The sequence below is a fragment of the Callionymus lyra genome, chromosome 17 (genome assembly GCF_982586985.1).
Source record: "Callionymus lyra chromosome 17, fCalLyr1.hap1.1, whole genome shotgun sequence".
In the NCBI taxonomy this organism is placed as follows: domain Eukaryota; kingdom Metazoa; phylum Chordata; class Actinopteri; order Syngnathiformes; family Callionymidae; genus Callionymus; species Callionymus lyra.
In genome coordinates, this window is record NC_141834.1 from 21457122 (window position 1) to 21474621 (window position 17500).

At 39.6% G+C, this 17500-nt stretch overlaps 1 protein-coding gene across 1 annotated transcript in view; it reads right to left on the reverse strand.

Moving 5' to 3' along the window:
• Window positions 1–17500, reverse strand: part of LOC148063007 (dynein axonemal heavy chain 11) — a 100293-nt gene that overhangs the window by 7877 nt on the left and 74916 nt on the right. The window contains exons 68-82 of the mRNA XM_087812310.1: window positions 12190–12330; window positions 11952–12122; window positions 10623–10745; window positions 10376–10569; window positions 10171–10319; window positions 9969–10096; window positions 8570–8797; window positions 8319–8510; window positions 5965–6108; window positions 4585–4827; window positions 4344–4526; window positions 4171–4286; window positions 3063–3175; window positions 2865–3005; window positions 2556–2810 (exon numbers count right to left, since the gene is read on the reverse strand). Of these exons, the coding sequence (XP_087668436.1) occupies window positions 2563–2810; window positions 2865–3005; window positions 3063–3175; window positions 4171–4286; window positions 4344–4526; window positions 4585–4827; window positions 5965–6108; window positions 8319–8510; window positions 8570–8797; window positions 9969–10096; window positions 10171–10319; window positions 10376–10569; window positions 10623–10745; window positions 11952–12122; window positions 12190–12330 (2514 nt within the window). The 3' untranslated portion in view covers window positions 2556–2562. The remainder of the gene's footprint in view (window positions 1–2555; window positions 2811–2864; window positions 3006–3062; window positions 3176–4170; window positions 4287–4343; window positions 4527–4584; window positions 4828–5964; window positions 6109–8318; window positions 8511–8569; window positions 8798–9968; window positions 10097–10170; window positions 10320–10375; window positions 10570–10622; window positions 10746–11951; window positions 12123–12189; window positions 12331–17500) is intronic.

Genomic DNA, 17500 nt, shown 5'->3' on the forward strand with positions numbered 1-17500 from the left:
TAGTATTACACTGACAGCACCAGAGTAAGATGACAAGTATAATAGTATAAATACATATAAATATATTAAAGTACTCACAGTAGTATTACACTGACAGCACCAGAGTAAGATAACAAGTATAATAGTATAAATACATATAAATATATTAAAGTACTCACAGTAGTATTACACTGACAGCAGCAGAGTAAGATAACAAGTATAATAGTATAAATACATATAAATATGTTAAAGTACTCACAGTAGTATTACACTGACAGCACCAGAGTAAGATAACAAGTATAATAGTATAAATACATATAAATATATTAAAGTACTCACAGTAGTATTACACTGACAGCACCAGAGTAAGATAACAAGTATAATAGTATAAATACATATAAATATGTTAAAGTACTCACAGTAGTATTACACTGACAGCACCAGAGTAAGATAACAAGTATAAAAGTATAAATACATATAAATATGTTAAAGTACTCACAGTAGTATTACACTGACAGCACCAGAGTAAGATAGCAAGTATAATAGTATAAATACATATAAATATATAAAAGTACTCACAGTAGTATCACACTGACAGCAGCAGAGTAAGATAACAAGTATAATAGTATAAATACATATAATATATTAAAGTACTCACAGTAGGATTACACTGACAGCACCAGAGTAAGATAACAAGTATAATAGTATAAATACATATATATATTAAAGTACTCACAGTAGTATCACACTGACAGCAGCAGAGTAAGATAACAAGTATAATAGTATAAATACATATAAATATATTAAAGTACTCACAGTAGTATTACACTGACAGCAGCAGAGTAAGATAACAAGTATAATAGTATAAATACATATAAATATATTAAAGTACTCACAGTAGTATTACACTGACAGCAGCAGAGTAAGATAACAATTATAATAGTATAAATACATATAAATATATTAAAGTACTCACAGTAGTATCACACTGACAGCAGCAGAGTAAGATAACAAGTATAATAGTATAAATACATATAAATATATTAAAGTACTCACAGTAGTATTACACTGACAGCAGCAGAGTAAGATAACAATTATAATAGTATAAATACATATAAATATATTAAAGTACTCACAGTAGTATCACACTGACAGCAGCAGAGTAAGATAACAATTATAATAGTATAAATACATATAAATATATTAAAGTACTCACAGTAGTATTACACTGACAGCACCAGAGTAAGATAACAATTATAATAGTATAAATACATATAAATATGTTAAAGTACTCACAGTAGTATCACACTGACAGCACCAGAGTAAGATAACAAGTATAATAGTATAAATACATATAAATATATTAAAGTACTCACAGTAGTATTACACTGACAGCACCAGAGTAAGATAACAAGTATAATAGTATAAATACATATAAATATGTTAAAGTACTCACAGTAGTATCACACTGACAGCACCAGAGTAAGATAACAAGTATAATAGTATAAATACATATAAATATATTAAAGTACTCACAGTAGTATTACACTGACAGCACCAGAGTAAGATAACAAGTATAATAGTATAAATACATATAAATATGTTAAAGTACTCACAGTAGTATCACACTGACAGCAGCAGAGTAAGACAACAAGTATAATAGTATAAATACATATAAATATGTTAAAGTACTCACAGTAGTATCACACTGACAGCAGCAGAGTAAGACAACAAGTATAATAGTATAAATACATATAAATATGTTAAAGTACTCACAGTAGTATTACACTGACTGCAGCAGAGTAAGATAACAAGTATAATAGTATAAATACATATAAATATATAAAAGTACTCACAGTAGTATCACACTGACAGCACCAGAGTAAGATAACAAGTATAATAGTATAAATACATATAAATATGTTAAAGTACTCATAGTAGTATCACACTGACAGCACCAGAGTAAGATAACAAGTATAATAGTATAAATACATATAAATATGTTAAAGTACTCACAGTAGTATTACACTGACAGCACCAGAGTAAGATAACAAGTATAATAGTATAAATACATATAAATATGTTAAAGTACTCACAGTAGTATCACACTGACAGCAGCAGAGTAAGACAACAAGTATAATAGTATAAATACATATAAATATGTTAAAGTACTCACAGTAGTATTACACTGACTGCAGCAGAGTAAGATAACAAGTATAATAGTATAAATACATATAAATATATAAAAGTACTCACAGTAGTATCACACTGACAGCACCAGAGTAAGATAACAAGTATAATAGTATAAATACATATAAATATGTTAAAGTACTCACAGTAGTATCACACTGACAGCACCAGAGTAAGATAACAAGTATAATAGTATAAATACATATAAATATGTTAAAGTACTCACAGTAGTATTACACTGACAGCACCAGAGTAAGATAACAAGTATAATAGTATAAATACATATAAATATGTTAAAGTACTCACAGTAGTATTACACTGACAGCACCAGAGTAAGATAACAAGTATAATAGTATAAATACATATAAATATGTTAAAGTACTCACAGTAGTATTACACTGACAGCACCAGAGCGACACCCGCCAGGATCCACTTGGACGACGGCTGCTTGGTCTTCAGGTTGAAGGTCCACACATACGTGGCTCCTCTCTGCTTGGTCCGGTACACGGGGCACCTGTAGGTGTCCCTCAGGTCCTGGTCCTCGGCCGGGGCGGCGCTCACGTAGAGGACGGGCATGGACGGGGTCAGGTCCCTCAACACGGCGTCGGAGATGATCCCGGCCTGAGGGTCCCAGCGAGCCCCTGAACGCACCGCAGATCAAGGACATGGACGACCACCTGAAGACTCGGACTCACCCTCCATGAAGAGCCCGTGGATGTAGGAGCCCTCTCGAGGCGGGTGACCCAGGTCCTCCTTGGTCTTCTTGGTCACGTCCACCGTCAAGGTCATCCTGTCCAGGGGCCACTTGTTCTTGCGAGCGATGGTCTGCATCACAGCTGAGACGACAGAGTCTCTGGTAAAACCTTCTTTGAGTCTCGTGGTCCTGGGCTCACCTGTGAGGAAGGACTGAGGGTTGAAGAGTCCCGGGAGCCAGACCACCGCAGGAAGTACGAAGTCCTGAGTCCAGCCGTCCAGCTCGTGACAACTGGACCTGATGTCACTGAACCTGACAAGTGGAGAATTATGGTTGTGATGGAAACATGCGAGCAAGACGTGCTGGACCAGGTTAGATCTGGTGTTCCTCAGGGATGAACACTGTGCCCTTTTCTTTTTTAACATCTCAATAACGAGTAACTAATGTTGTTTTGATCAAACGCTCATTTCATACGACGGGTTTTTTTGACTCTTCAGTGCAAAACAATAATAGGTTGATTAACGTCATGTGACCTAATGTTTATCAATATTATCAATAAACACGTTTACAAACTTTACATTAAGTTTCATATACAAGAATTTTGAAACTTTAAATAACATTATTTAAATCACTTTTTTTAACCTTCAAATAAAATGTAATGAAAATTTGTTATGTAAATTTCAAATAAATACATTTTAAAACTTTCAATAAAATTTAAAATTATGTATTTTTAAAGCTCTAAATAGTAATCTAAATATATATATATATATATATATATATATATATATATATATATATATATTTAAGCTTCAACTAAAATCATCATTTTTAAAGCCTTAAATATAATTTAATTGACAGAATCTTTAAGCTTTAAATAATTAATAATTGTTTTAAAGCTTTAAACAAAATGTTATATATTAAAATATTAAAAATACTACTAATAAAAGCTTTAAATAAAATGTAATAAAAAAAAACCTTCAAATGTAATATAATAAAAAATTTTAGGTTTTAAAAAAATACAATAGAAATATATATTTAAAGCTTTTTAAGCGTTTGAAATACTGTTCTGGGTCAAAGCTGGTGGAAACAAAGTTCACAACTGGTGCACAAATCAACTTGTTCGGAACCATGACGAACCTTTAAAGGATTTGTGGGTCCAGATGGTAATTTTGAATCATATAATTTGTTGCTTCATCATTAATATTTCCTGAAAGTTCAACTGAAAATCTAATCGTCCGTTTTTGAGTTATTTTGCTGGACGTAGACAAGACCATGCAGGAGTCGATAAGAGCAGGTGAAGGAGGTACCAGTGTGTGAGGGTCTTCATGGAGGGGTACGAGAGTCTGGACCAGGAGTCCGGGACACAGTCTGTGGACAGGGACGCCTGCAGCGCCTCCATGTGGTCACTCACGGTCAGTTCGCCCTGTGACGTGAATGAATGAATAAATAACAAGATAACAACACGGAGGAGTCTCTTCACCTTCAGGCCCAGGTCCAGCTCGCTCAGCGAGGTCCGGACCTCCAGGAGCAGCAGGTTCATGCGCTCGCACTCCTGCAGACACACCGTCACGTACGGGTTCTGATCCGTCACCTTGGCCAGCAGGTCGGCCATGTTGTACTCCTCGGGGAGCTTCTCCAGGATCTCCTCGATCACGCCGTTGACCTGCAACGGATCCGGGATCTTCAGCAGGAGACGTCGACTCGAACCTGGACCTCCTCACCTTCTCCTCGGCGCTGGGGGCGTCGCCCTCTGCCCCGGAGCAGTCGTCGGGGTGCAGCTCCAGCAGCGTCCTCAGGAGGTCGTCCGAGGTCACGGTCAGACACTCCAGCTCGGCGTTGGGGTGCAGGCCGTACAGGGAGGGGTTCTCGGGCGGAAGGTGCTGGTCCACGTATCTGTGGTACCCGTGGAAGTCCGTGAACGGAGGGGCCGGGAAGCCGGGACACAAGGAGAGCTCGCCCTCCAACTGGGGAGCAGACATGATGGCTTTAGAAACAACATCATGGACGTGAATCACAGAGTCAGACGTTAGAAGTCAGACGTTAGAAGTCAGACTAGAAGAAAGTATCGTCGAGTTCTCTTCGAGTTCAGGTGAAACACTGCAGTTTGTATTCACACCTGAAGGGGGCGCTCTTCCCATGAGTCATGTGTTCATCATAGAGAATAACGTCTTTAATGATGTTTAGAATTACTAACAAAAACATTCATATTGGAACAAAATATAAAAGCAGTAAAAACTGAATAAAAACGTTTAACTTTTCATTCTAAACCTTGAATAAATTGATTCTGGTGCAGTATTAGTATTATTTGGATGAAGAAAAGTTTATTAATAATATGTTTTTGCCTTCATGGATGTAAAAATATCTTCAAACAAATTAAAAAATAATCCAGATCGACAAAGAGAAGCTGTTGATTAATAAATCGACTGATTTGTGGGTTAAAAATCAATAGACAATAAACAAATAAACGAATAAATGAATAATCAATTTAGTCGCTTGAATGGGAACAAGTTCAGGAAAACTGTGTCCAAACTAAAAACACAACAATCGTGAAGAAAACTTCACTCCTGGGAACTATTTCAAGAACCAGATCCTGAATTATATTCAAAGCAATGAAAAAACTACTGTTAAAATCACGATAAATATTACTATGACTGAGGTTTGTCATGTTTCAATGAGAAAATGTTGATTATTTTATTTATTTGTCTCATTCTTTTTTTTTCAGGAGTCGCTATAGAAGTCTTTCGCTGATATTCCTGCTGCACTGAAACTGAAACTGTTGCTTATAGATTGTTAGATAAAACTTTATTGATCCCTCTGGAGGTAAATATATTAAAACATGGAGTGAAGAAATGACCACAAAGTTGGATTAAGTGGTTATAAAATCTATTTTCTTTGAAGAAATATGAAAGTAAAACTATACGGACACATTAGAAAAACGGTAACACACAGTGTGGTGGAATAAAGTGATTATTTGTGTATAAATATATGATATAATTCTCTTAAAGAAGGACATGATGATGTCGGTTCAACATGTTCCCACACAGCGGCAGCAAAGCTCCACGTCTGGAGGTGAAGTCACTGTCAAACGATCCCAGACTCACCATCCTGGGACTCATCAGCCGGAGCAGGTAGGTCCTGCAGAGCCGTCGATCCCAGGCGTCCGTGATGTGACCTCCGTACATGATCTCCCCGAACAGGTAGCACACGTCCTCCCACGGCACCTGCCAGAGACCCCAAGACAGACGCTGAACCTTCTGAACCGTTCATCGCTTCCTCGCCGCGCCTTAAAAACCGCGATGATGGTTTTGGAGAAGCGTCGGAGTGACGAGCGCTTCCTCGGCAACAGATACGAGGAAGAAAAGAACCCGTGATTCATAACAAACGACAAAAGCTGGAGGTTCACAATCATTTGTACCTGTATTGTTTTGCAAATTGCTTCCTTCATCAGCTCTAATTGCAGTGATCGCTTATGTGGCGTCGTGAAGTGTCACATCGGCTGCATGTAATTACGTTCATGACGACGCTTCATTGCCCCGCTAATGAATTCTGTGTGTACGCACACGCCGCTCACTGTTTGGTTAACATAATGAAGGACACTCGTTCCTGGAGGGCAGGATGGCGCGAACACATAATTGCTTGTGACCGCAGTAATAGGACTTCTAAGAGAAATACATTAGAGGAACGATGCGAGCAATGCAATGGATTTTCTTGTCGTCCAGAAATAAAGCTAAATGACAGGTTTGTCGCGCAGAAGGAACCTGGAGGAAGAAGTGAGCAGAAGGAAAGTTGAAGACGCTGTCGCTACACTTGGATATTTTCAAAACATTCCATTAAAACGTTTTTAATTGAGGGGAAAGTTTTGATATATCAGTTTATCTTTGTCTCTACTTTTACCTACTATACGATATATAGTGATAGTGTAGTAACAAGGATATATGTGTAGTATTGTCCAGTACTTGACTCTGGTGTTGTGATAGTGTAGTAACAAGTATATATGTGTAGTATTGTCAAGTACTTGACTCTGGTGTTGTGATAGTGTAGTAACAAGTATATATGTGTAGTATTGTCCAGTACTTGACTCTGGTGTTGTGATAGTGTAGTAACAAGTATATATGTGTAGTATTGTCAAGTACTTGACTCTGGTGTTGTGATAGTGTAGTAACAAGTATATATGTGTAGTATTGTCCAGTACTTGACTCTGGTGTTGTGATAGTGTAGTAACAAGTATATATGTGTAGTATTGTCAAGTATTTGACTCTGGTGTTGTGATAGTGTAGTAACAAGTATATATGTGTAGTATTGTCCAGTACTTGACTCTGGTGTTGTGATAGTGTAGTAACAAGTATATATGTGTAGTATTGTCCAGTACTTGACTCTGGTGTTGTGATAGTGTAGTAACAAGTATATACCTTGAATTTCTCGAACTCCTGTGTTGTTCTCAGTATTATCTTGATCTTTAAAGTATGTACTTTTTTGAGTATTGTTTTGATTGTTTAAGCGCTTTGTGACCCTGGTCTCGAAAAGCGCTATATAAATAAATATTACTTACTTACTTTCTTACTAGTATTGTCACGTATTTGACTCTGGTGTTGTGATAGTGTAGTAACAAGGATATATGTGTAGTATAGTCCAGTAACTACTTTCATTTGTTTTCAAACCAAATATTTCCAAACATCAGCTTTAAAAGCTCACTGTATCCTCTCGTCCTCAGTCTTTGTCGGGTTATCGCAGTATCTTATTCTTCCTTTAGCTGTAGAAGATGTAATGACTGCCATCTAGTGGCTGGAAGTTTAATTGCAAAACCGCTGTGAGTGTGTGCATTTATTTTGTAATATATTGTACTTTACGTACGTTGTACTTTTTTTTTTCTTTCTTTCCCTCTCTTTATCTTTTCGTTTTTTTAAAAATGTAATTTTATTGCCTTTTTTACATCATGTCCAGGGGACTATGGATGAAAATAGCTTCTGGCTATTTCTGTTTTTTTAACCATGTGTAATCCTGTGTTCTATGAGATTGCACTGTTGCTCTTTAAATAAACTAATAATTATAATAATTTAGATTAAAAATAATGATACAGTGCTTTTCAATATCAATATCGATGCTGTGATATTTAAGTGTATTGATATTTAGTCGCACCACTAGTGGGTAGTGACCCAAAGAACAACAAGCAGAAGATCTTGATTGAATCCTGACGAGAAAAGCCTGGACCCCCCGACTGTAGCTGCTGCCCCCTCGACCCAACAGGTGTAAGGAGGCGAATGTGTTTTTAATGGACTAGTTTATTAAACTTATTTTTAAGAGAATTTGTCGATACGATACGTATCAGGATACAGTGAAGCGACAACGTTATACTGAGTTTGTTTTTAAACTGTAAAGCGTAGGAAACACACGATGACTTTACTATCTTAAAAGTATGGATATCACGAAAGGATCCCAGTATTCGATGGTGACTCACGCTGGCGTTGGCCTCCAGGTAGTTGTACAGGACGTTGGCAGAGATGGCGAGGTCGCCGGCGCTGAACGGGTAGATCCGGTTCCAGCCCTGAGGCCCGAACCTGCGTCTCTCCGTCACGCAGGCGTGGAAGAAACAGAGGCAGAAGAACATGGAGTTGAACTCCTGCTCTCTGGAGCACATCTCCAGCGTGTCCTGAGAGAAGAAGCGTGACCACATGGACCTTCAGGAATCCTTCTAGAGGTTCTGCTCACCTGACTGAAGTTGTTGAGGGCGGCGTGAAGGCTGGCGTTCATCCCGGTCGGGGGTTCGTTGGTGATCTTCAGGGCGTTCTCCAGGATTCCTCGCGGGATGACGTGCTGCTCTGGACTCGGCGCCGACTCGGCGGTGATGAAGACCCTGAAGTCCGGGTGACTGTCCAGGGCCGAGGTCTCCAGAAGAACCTCCAGCGAGGGCAGCCAGCGAGAGACCAGATGGATGTTCTGACACAGATGAACAACTTTACACAGCTTTAAATCAAGAGGATGTTACATTTATATGGTTCTTATTATTTTAGGATTAAGTATCAATTTTGTGTTTAATCATTTGTTGATATTTTATTTTGAAATTCTGAACGATAGAACTTATAGACCTGTCAATCATGCGACACACAGACATGTGACGTAGAAGAACAATAAACATTATTATACCAACATTTTTATTTTTCATTTAAAAGGCCAGAATTAAAAAAAAATTTAATTTAAATTTAATTTATTATGAATTATTTCATTTAGAAAATATATTTTTGAATTATCTGAATTAAAATATCGAACTTTATGTGTGTAATGATTTACTTCTTTTTGAAAATACTAATATTTTTCATTTGTTTGAAAAAAAAATCAATACTTTAAATGTCATCATACAAAATATTGTTTATAAAATACAACGGAATTCTTAAAAAATATATAATATAAAAAATATATATATAATTTCAATATTTGACTCTTTTATAATAATTAAATAAAATAAATGATTTATGATTATTTAAATAATAAAAATAAAAATATTGATTATTTAAATTAATTATATTTTTCAACAGGTAAAGTTTAATATTTTAATTCTAATAATGTAAATAACATTTCTAGATACAATATATTTTAATTTTTAGTTTTAAATGTGATATAAAAATGGTTTCACTTTCAAAGAAACATTTTTATTTATGATTCTTTTTCAAATTTAAAGTTTTGAATAGATTTATTGAGTAAAGAGGTCAGTAGTTTAGAATATATTCCATTTTTCTCAAGTTAAATCTTTTATAAAATCTCTTATTATACAATTTGTTGAATTTAATTATTAAAAAATGGTTAAATGCTTAAAAAAACATTTTAAATATTAAATTCAACAACTCAATATCAGGATCTAGTGACGTATGACCTCAAGAGTCGATCTGAGATCAAAGATAAAGATGATAAAAAGGTTCATCAAGGTCAAGTTCTCCAGACGTCTCTTCACTTCCTGCTTCACTCGAGCTCTGCTGATGGACTCGTCTGCCCGGAGCTCGATGAACGATCTCTTCTAAACGGGTCTGAACACCTCGGCGCCGGCGCTGATGCGAGCAATGATGCTCGTCATTGAAGCAGCTTGACTCCATGAGACGTTGTTTCTGCCTCGTACCTGCAGGATCACCCAGTGCCCTCGTCTGGACGCCGTCAGCAGCATCTTCTCGGCCACCTGCTCCTGACCCTGACCCAGAGACACGTTGTGCAGGGTGTCCTGGTCCAGAGAGAAGCCCAGCTTCAGGCCTGTGAGGAGGGACACCCCAGCATCAGAGGAAGAAGCCTTGGAAGAACCAGACCACATGTTCATAATATAGGACCTAGTTTCTCCACGTCTTTCAGGGGGTCCACTCCCGGGGAGAGGATGAAGAACACGGGCGTGTTCGGCCCAGAATCTTCAAACAGCTTCTCGAAGTCCAAGCCGGGGGGTTCCGTGTATCTGGTCCCCATGTTCTCCTCCACCAGGTTCCTGCCACATGTTAGAGTCTTAACCTCGGGGTCTCGAGGGACGACAGGTGGACTCACCTGAGGGCGTAGGTGACCCGGTCGGGCCGCAGGGCTCTGAGCAGGATCAGCTTCTGCAGAGAACTTTTGTTCTTCCAGTCCTGGGGCAGTCGCTCCCTCTCGGGACAACTGGACTCCACGATCTTCCTCCAGCACTTGGGAGAACTTTCCATGTCTCGGTCCAGCCCGGAGAACCCGTCCAGCGTGGATATGGTCTGTGTGAGGAACGTAGATGAGAGGAGAAGTTACGTGATGTCATCACTCTCACCTTGATGCAGCTCCAGGTGTGCGGCGAGAGGAACGACACAGGACTGACTCCACAGCCTTCAGCAGGAAACATCAGCAGGAAGTCGAACTCTTGAGCGTCAACTCGCTTCTCCTGGAGCAGGATCTGAACACAACACACATGATCTCATATTGTGACACATGCACATGCACGCACAGAAACACATACACACACATGCACACACGCACACAGAAACAAATACACAAACACGCACACGCACACAGAAATTCCTACACAGAGAGAGACACACACATACAAACACACAGACACAAAGACACACACACAGAAACACAGAGAAAGAAACGCAGACATACACAAATACACACACAAACAGAAACATATACACACAGACAGACACACACACAAACAGAAACATATACACAGAGACAGACACACAGAAACACATACACAGACACACACACACAAGCACATACATGCAAACACACACACAGCTAGACAGACACTCACGCACAAAAAAAAACACATACACAGACACACAAAGACACACACTCACAAGCACATACACACGTTAACACACACACAGAGACACACACACACACACACACACACAGAAACACATACACAGAGATAGACACAGACAGACAAAAAGACACACACACGTTCACAGACACAGACACAAATACACACATAGACACTTACACATAGACACACACACACAAGCACATACACACACACACACACACAGACACACACACAACTACACAGACACGCACACAGAAACACAGAAACACATACAAAGACACAGACAAAGACAGAAACACAGACAAAAAGACACACACACGTTCACAGTAACAGACACAGACACGAAGACACACATAGACACTTACACACAGACACACACACAAGCACATACACACACACACAGAGACACACACAGACAAAAAGACACACACACGTTCACAGTAACAGACACGAAGACACACATAGACACTTACACACAGACATACACATACAGACACACACACAAGCACAAACACATGCACACATAAAGACACTCACACACACACACCCCCACACACACCCTCACACAAACACGCACAACAACAGTCAACAGTGAGAGCTTCTAGAAGTTACAGACTGAGGACGACACAGGACATGAAGGACAGATGTCAGATCTTCACAGGAAGATAAAGTTTCCTCCTCGTGTCAAGAGTCTAAACTCCTGAGCGAAGCATGACAGGAAATCGATGGCGGCGTAAGGAGCTGCTGTGTTTCATTGAAGCTAATGTGTGCTTGATTGATGAGGGCGACAGGAGGCTCCGCCCCCTCAGGCGGCTCACACCCTCTCACCTGGAAGGCGGCGTGAGACAAGAAGGTCAGCTTGTCCCTCTCGAACAGGCCCAGGCGGGTGTAGAGGAACACGGAGTAGGTGATGGCATCCGTGAGGCGCGTCACTCTGGAGGCCGGCTCCTCGTCCCACTCCGCTGCCCTCATGGCTTTACTGAAGACCCCGTTGAAGGTCTGAGGATCAGAGGTTTGCTGCTCATGGTCTGATGAAGATGGAGGATCCTGCGAGGGAAGGTCTCACCTTCAGAGAGAACTGGTACATGGGGTTGATGCGGCCCAGGTCGTTGATGATGAAGAAGAGCAGCGACGCTCTCTCGGCTGCTGGACGGTAGATCTCTCGAGCCTCGTTGATCTTCGTCTCGTTGTCTCTGGCCTGAAGCACCTGAGAGTGAGAAGAACGTCATGAGGATCTCAGTGTCTCCTCACTCTCAGCATCACATCATCATCATCAGAGGAACATTAGAAGTTCTCATGTTGTACGAGGATCTCAGTGTCTCCTCACTCTCAGCATCACATCATCATCATCAGAGGAACATTAGAAGTTCTCATGTTGTACGAGGATCTCAGTGTCTCCTCACTCTCAGCATCACATCATCATCAGCAGAGGAACATTAGAAGTTCTCATGTTGTACGAGGATCTCAGTGTCTCCTCACACTCTCAGCATCACATCATCATCATCAGAGGAACATTAGAAGTTCTCATGTTGTACGAGGATCTCAGTGTCTCCTCACACTCAGCATCACATCATCATCAGAGGAACATTAGAAGTTCTCATGTTGTACGAGGATCTCAGTGTCTCCTCACACTCTCAGCATCACATCATCATCAGAGGAACATTAGAAGTTCTCATGTTGTACGAGGATCTCAGTGTCTCCTCACTCTCAGCATCACATCATCATCATCAGAGGAACATTAGAAGTTCTCATGTTGTACGAGGATCTCAGTGTCTCCTCACACTCTCAGCATCACATCATCATCAGCAGAGGAACATTAGAAGTTCTCATGTTGTACGAGGATCTCAGTGTCTCCTCACACTCTCAGCATCACATCATCATCAGAGGAACATTAGAAGTTCTCATGTTGTACGAGGATCTCAGTGTCTCCTCACACTCTCAGCATCGCATCATCATCATCAGAGGAACATTAGAAGTTCTCATGTTGTACGAGGATCTCAGTGTCTCCTCACTCTCAGCATCACATCATCATCAGAGGAACATTAGAAGTTCTCATGTTGTACGAGGATCTCAGTGTCTCCTCACTCTCAGCATCACATCATCATCAGAGGAACATTAGAAGTTCTCATGTTGTACGAGGATCTCAGTGTCTCCTCACTCTCAGCATCACATCATCATCAGAGGAACATTAGAAGTTCTCATGTTGTATGAGGATCTCAGTGTCTCCTCACTCTCAGCATCACATCATCATCATCAGAGGAACATTAGAAGTTCTCATGTTGTACGAGGATCTCAGTGTCTCCTCACTCTCAGCATCACATCATCATCATCAGAGGAACATTAGAAGTTCTCATGTTGTACGAGGATCTCAGTGTCTCCTCACTCTCAGCATCACATCATCATCAGCAGAGGAACATTAGAAGTTCTCATGTTGTACGAGGATCTCAGTGTCTCCTCACACTCAGCATCACATCATCATCAGAGGAACATTAGAAGTTCTCATGTTGTACGAGGATCTCAGTGTCTCCTCACTCTCAGCATCACATCATCATCAGAGGAACATTAGAAGTTCTCATGTTGTACGAGGATCTCAGTGTCTCCTCACTCTCAGCATCACATCATCATCATCAGAGGAACATTAGAAGTTCTCGTGTTGTACGAGGATCTCAGTGTCTCCTCACTCTCAGCATCACATCATCTTCAGAAGAACATTAGAAGTTCTCGTGTTGTACGAGGATCTCAGTGTCTCCTCACACTCAGCATCACATCATCATCATCAGAGGAACATTAGAAGTTCTCATGTTGTACGAGGATCTCAGTGTCTCCTCACTCTCAGCATCACATCATCATCATCAGAGGAACATTAGAAGTTCTCATGTTGTACGAGGATCTCAGTGTCTCCTCACACTCTCAGCATCACATCATCATCAGCAGAGGAACATTAGAAGTTCTCATGTTGTACGAGGATCTCAGTGTCTCCTCACTCTCAGCATCACATCATCTTCAGAAGAACATTAGAAGTTCTCATGTTGTACGAGGATCTCAGTGTCTCCTCACACTCTCAGCACCACATCATCATCATCAGAGGAACATTAGAAGTTCTCATGTTGTACGAGGATCTCAGTGTCTCCTCACTCTCAGCATCACATCATCATCAGAGGAACATTAGAAGTTCTCATGTTGTACGAGGATCTCAGTGTCTCCTCACACTCTCAGCATCACATCATCTTCAGAAGAACATTAGAAGTTCTCGTGTTGTACGAGGATCTCAGTGTCTCCTCACACTCAGCATCACATCATCATCATCAGAGGAACATTAGAAGTTCTCATGTTGTACGAGGATCTCAGTGTCTCCTCACACTCTCAGCATCACATCATCATCAGAGGAACATTAGAAGTTCTCATGTTGTACGAGGATCTCAGTGTCTCCTCACTCTCAGCATCACATCATCATCATCAGAGGAACATTAGAAGTTCTCATGTTGTACGAGGATCTCAGTGTCTCCTCACACTCTCAGCATCACATCATCATCAGAGGAACATTAGAAGTTCTCATGTTGTACGAGGATCTCAGTGTCTCCTCACTCTCAGCATCACATCATCATCATCAGAGGAACATTAGAAGTTCTCATGTTGTACGAGGATCTCAGTGTCTCCTCACTCTCAGCATCACATCATCATCATCAGAGGAACATTAGAAGTTCTCATGTTGTACGAGGATCTCAGTGTCTCCTCACTCTCAGCATCACATCATCATCATCAGAGGAACATTAGAAGTTCTCATGTTGTACGAGGATCTCAGTGTCTCCTCACTCTCAGCATCACATCATCATCATCAGAGGAACATTAGAAGTTCTCATGTTGTACGAGGATCTCAGTGTCTCCTCACTCTCAGCATCACATCATCATCAGAGGAACATTAGAAGTTCTCGTGTTGTACGAGGATCTCAGTGTCTCCTCACACTCAGCATCACATCATCATCAGCAGAGGAACATTAGAAGTTCTCATGTTGTACGAGGATCTCAGTGTCTCCTCACTCTCAGCATCACATCATCATCATCAGAGGAACATTAGAAGTTCTCATGTTGTACGAGGATCTCAGTGTCTCCTCACACTCAGCACCACATCATCATCATCAGAGGAACATTAGAAGTTCTCATGTTGTACGAGGATCTCAGTGTCTCCTCACTCTCAGCATCACATCATCATCATCAGAGGAACATTAGAAGTTCTCATGTTGTACGAGGATCTCAGTGTCTCCTCACTCTCAGCATCACATCATCATCAGCAGAGGAACATTAGAAGTTCTCATGTTGTACGAGGATCTCAGTGTCTCCTCACTCTCTCAGCATCACATCATCATCAGAGGAACATTAGAAGTTCTCATGTTGTACGAGGATCTCAGTGTCTCCTCACTCTCTCAGCATCACATCATCATCAGAGGAACATTAGAAGTTCTCATGTTGTACGAGGATCTCAGTGTCTCCTCACTCTCAGCATCACATCATCATCATCAGAGGAACATTAGAAGTTCTCGTGTTGTATGAGGATCTCAGTGTCTCCTCACTCTCAGCATCACATCATCATCAGAGGAACATTAGAAGTTCTCATGTTGTACGAGGATCTCAGTGTCTCCTCACTCTCAGCATCACATCATCATCAGAGGAACATTAGAAGTTCTCATGTTGTACGAGGATCTCAGTGTCTCCTCACTCTCAGCATCACATCATCATCATCAGAGGAACATTAGAAGTTCTCATGTTGTACGAGGATCTCAGTGTCTCCTCACTCTCAGCATCACATCATCATCATCAGAGGAACATTAGAAGTTCTCATGTTGTACGAGGATCTCAGTGTCTCCTCACACTCTCAGCATCACATCATCATCATCAGAGGAACATGAGAAGTTCTCATGTTGTACGAGGATCTCAGTGTCTCCTCACTCTCAGCATCACATCATCATCATCAGAGGAACATTAGAAGTTCTCGTGTTGTATGAGGATCTCAGTGTCTCCTCACTCTCAGCATCACATCATCATCAGAGGAACATTAGAAGTTCTCATGTTGTACGAGGATCTCAGTGTCTCCTCACTCTCAGCATCACATCATCATCATCAGAGGAACATTAGAAGTTCTCATGTTGTACGAGGATCTCAGTGTCTCCTCACTCTCAGCATCACATCATCATCATCAGAGGAACATTAGAAGTTCTCATGTTGTACGAGGATCTCAGTGTCTCCTCACTCTCAGCATCACATCATCATCATCAGAGGAACATTAGAAGTTCTCATGTTGTACGAGGATCTCAGTGTCTCCTCACACTCTCAGCATCACATCATCATCAGAGGAACATTAGAAGTTCTCATGTTGTACGAGGATCTCAGTGTCTCCTCACACTCAGCATCACATCATCATCAGAGGAACATTAGAAGTTCTCATGTTGTACGAGGATCTCAGTGTCTCCTCACACTCTCAGTATCACATCATCATCATCAGAGGAACATTAGAAGTTCTCATGTTGTATGAGGATCTCAGTGTCTCCTCACTCTCAGCATCACATCATCATCATCAGAGGAACATTAGAAGTTCTCATGTTGTACGAGGATCTCAGTGTCTCCTCACTCTCAGCATCACATCATCATCAGAGGAACATTAGAAGATGTTGGGCTGAAGACACAGAGTTTAAAGGTCCAGGGGTCACCAGGTTGTGTATTGTTATTAGATTATATTGTTGTAGTTTGAAGGAATGTATTTTTGTACTTTGAAAGATGGTATTTTTGTATTTTCGAATGTATATATATATATATATAAGATGTTTTTTTTTGTATTTTTCAAAAACTGTATTTCGTAATTTTCTGTTTGAAAGATTTTATTTTAGATTTTAGAAATATGTATTTATTTAGCATTTTGAAATGATAGTATTTACACTTTTCTTTTAAGATTATATTTTTGTTCTTTGTTGATATGTATTTTTAGAGATTGTACTTTATATTTTGAAATGATAGTATTTCTGTATTTAGTTTTTTTTCAAGATAGTAGTTTTGTGTTTTGAAAGATTCTATTTTGTTTGTTTGTAATTTATACTTCGAAAGACATTATTTTTTGTAATTTGTTGATATACATTTTCAAAGATTGTACTTTTTGTATTGTTCAAAGATTGTACTTTGTATTTTGAAATGTTGTATTTTGTATTTTTAATGATTGTGTTTTGTATTTAATTTTTTTATTTGTATTTTATAGATTGTGTTTTTGTCATTTGTATTTTAAAATATTGTATTTTTTATTTATTATGTATTTGTGTAATTTGTATTTATAAAATATTATATTTTTTATCTAACCCATATCTTGAAAGACTATATATTTGTGTACTACATAA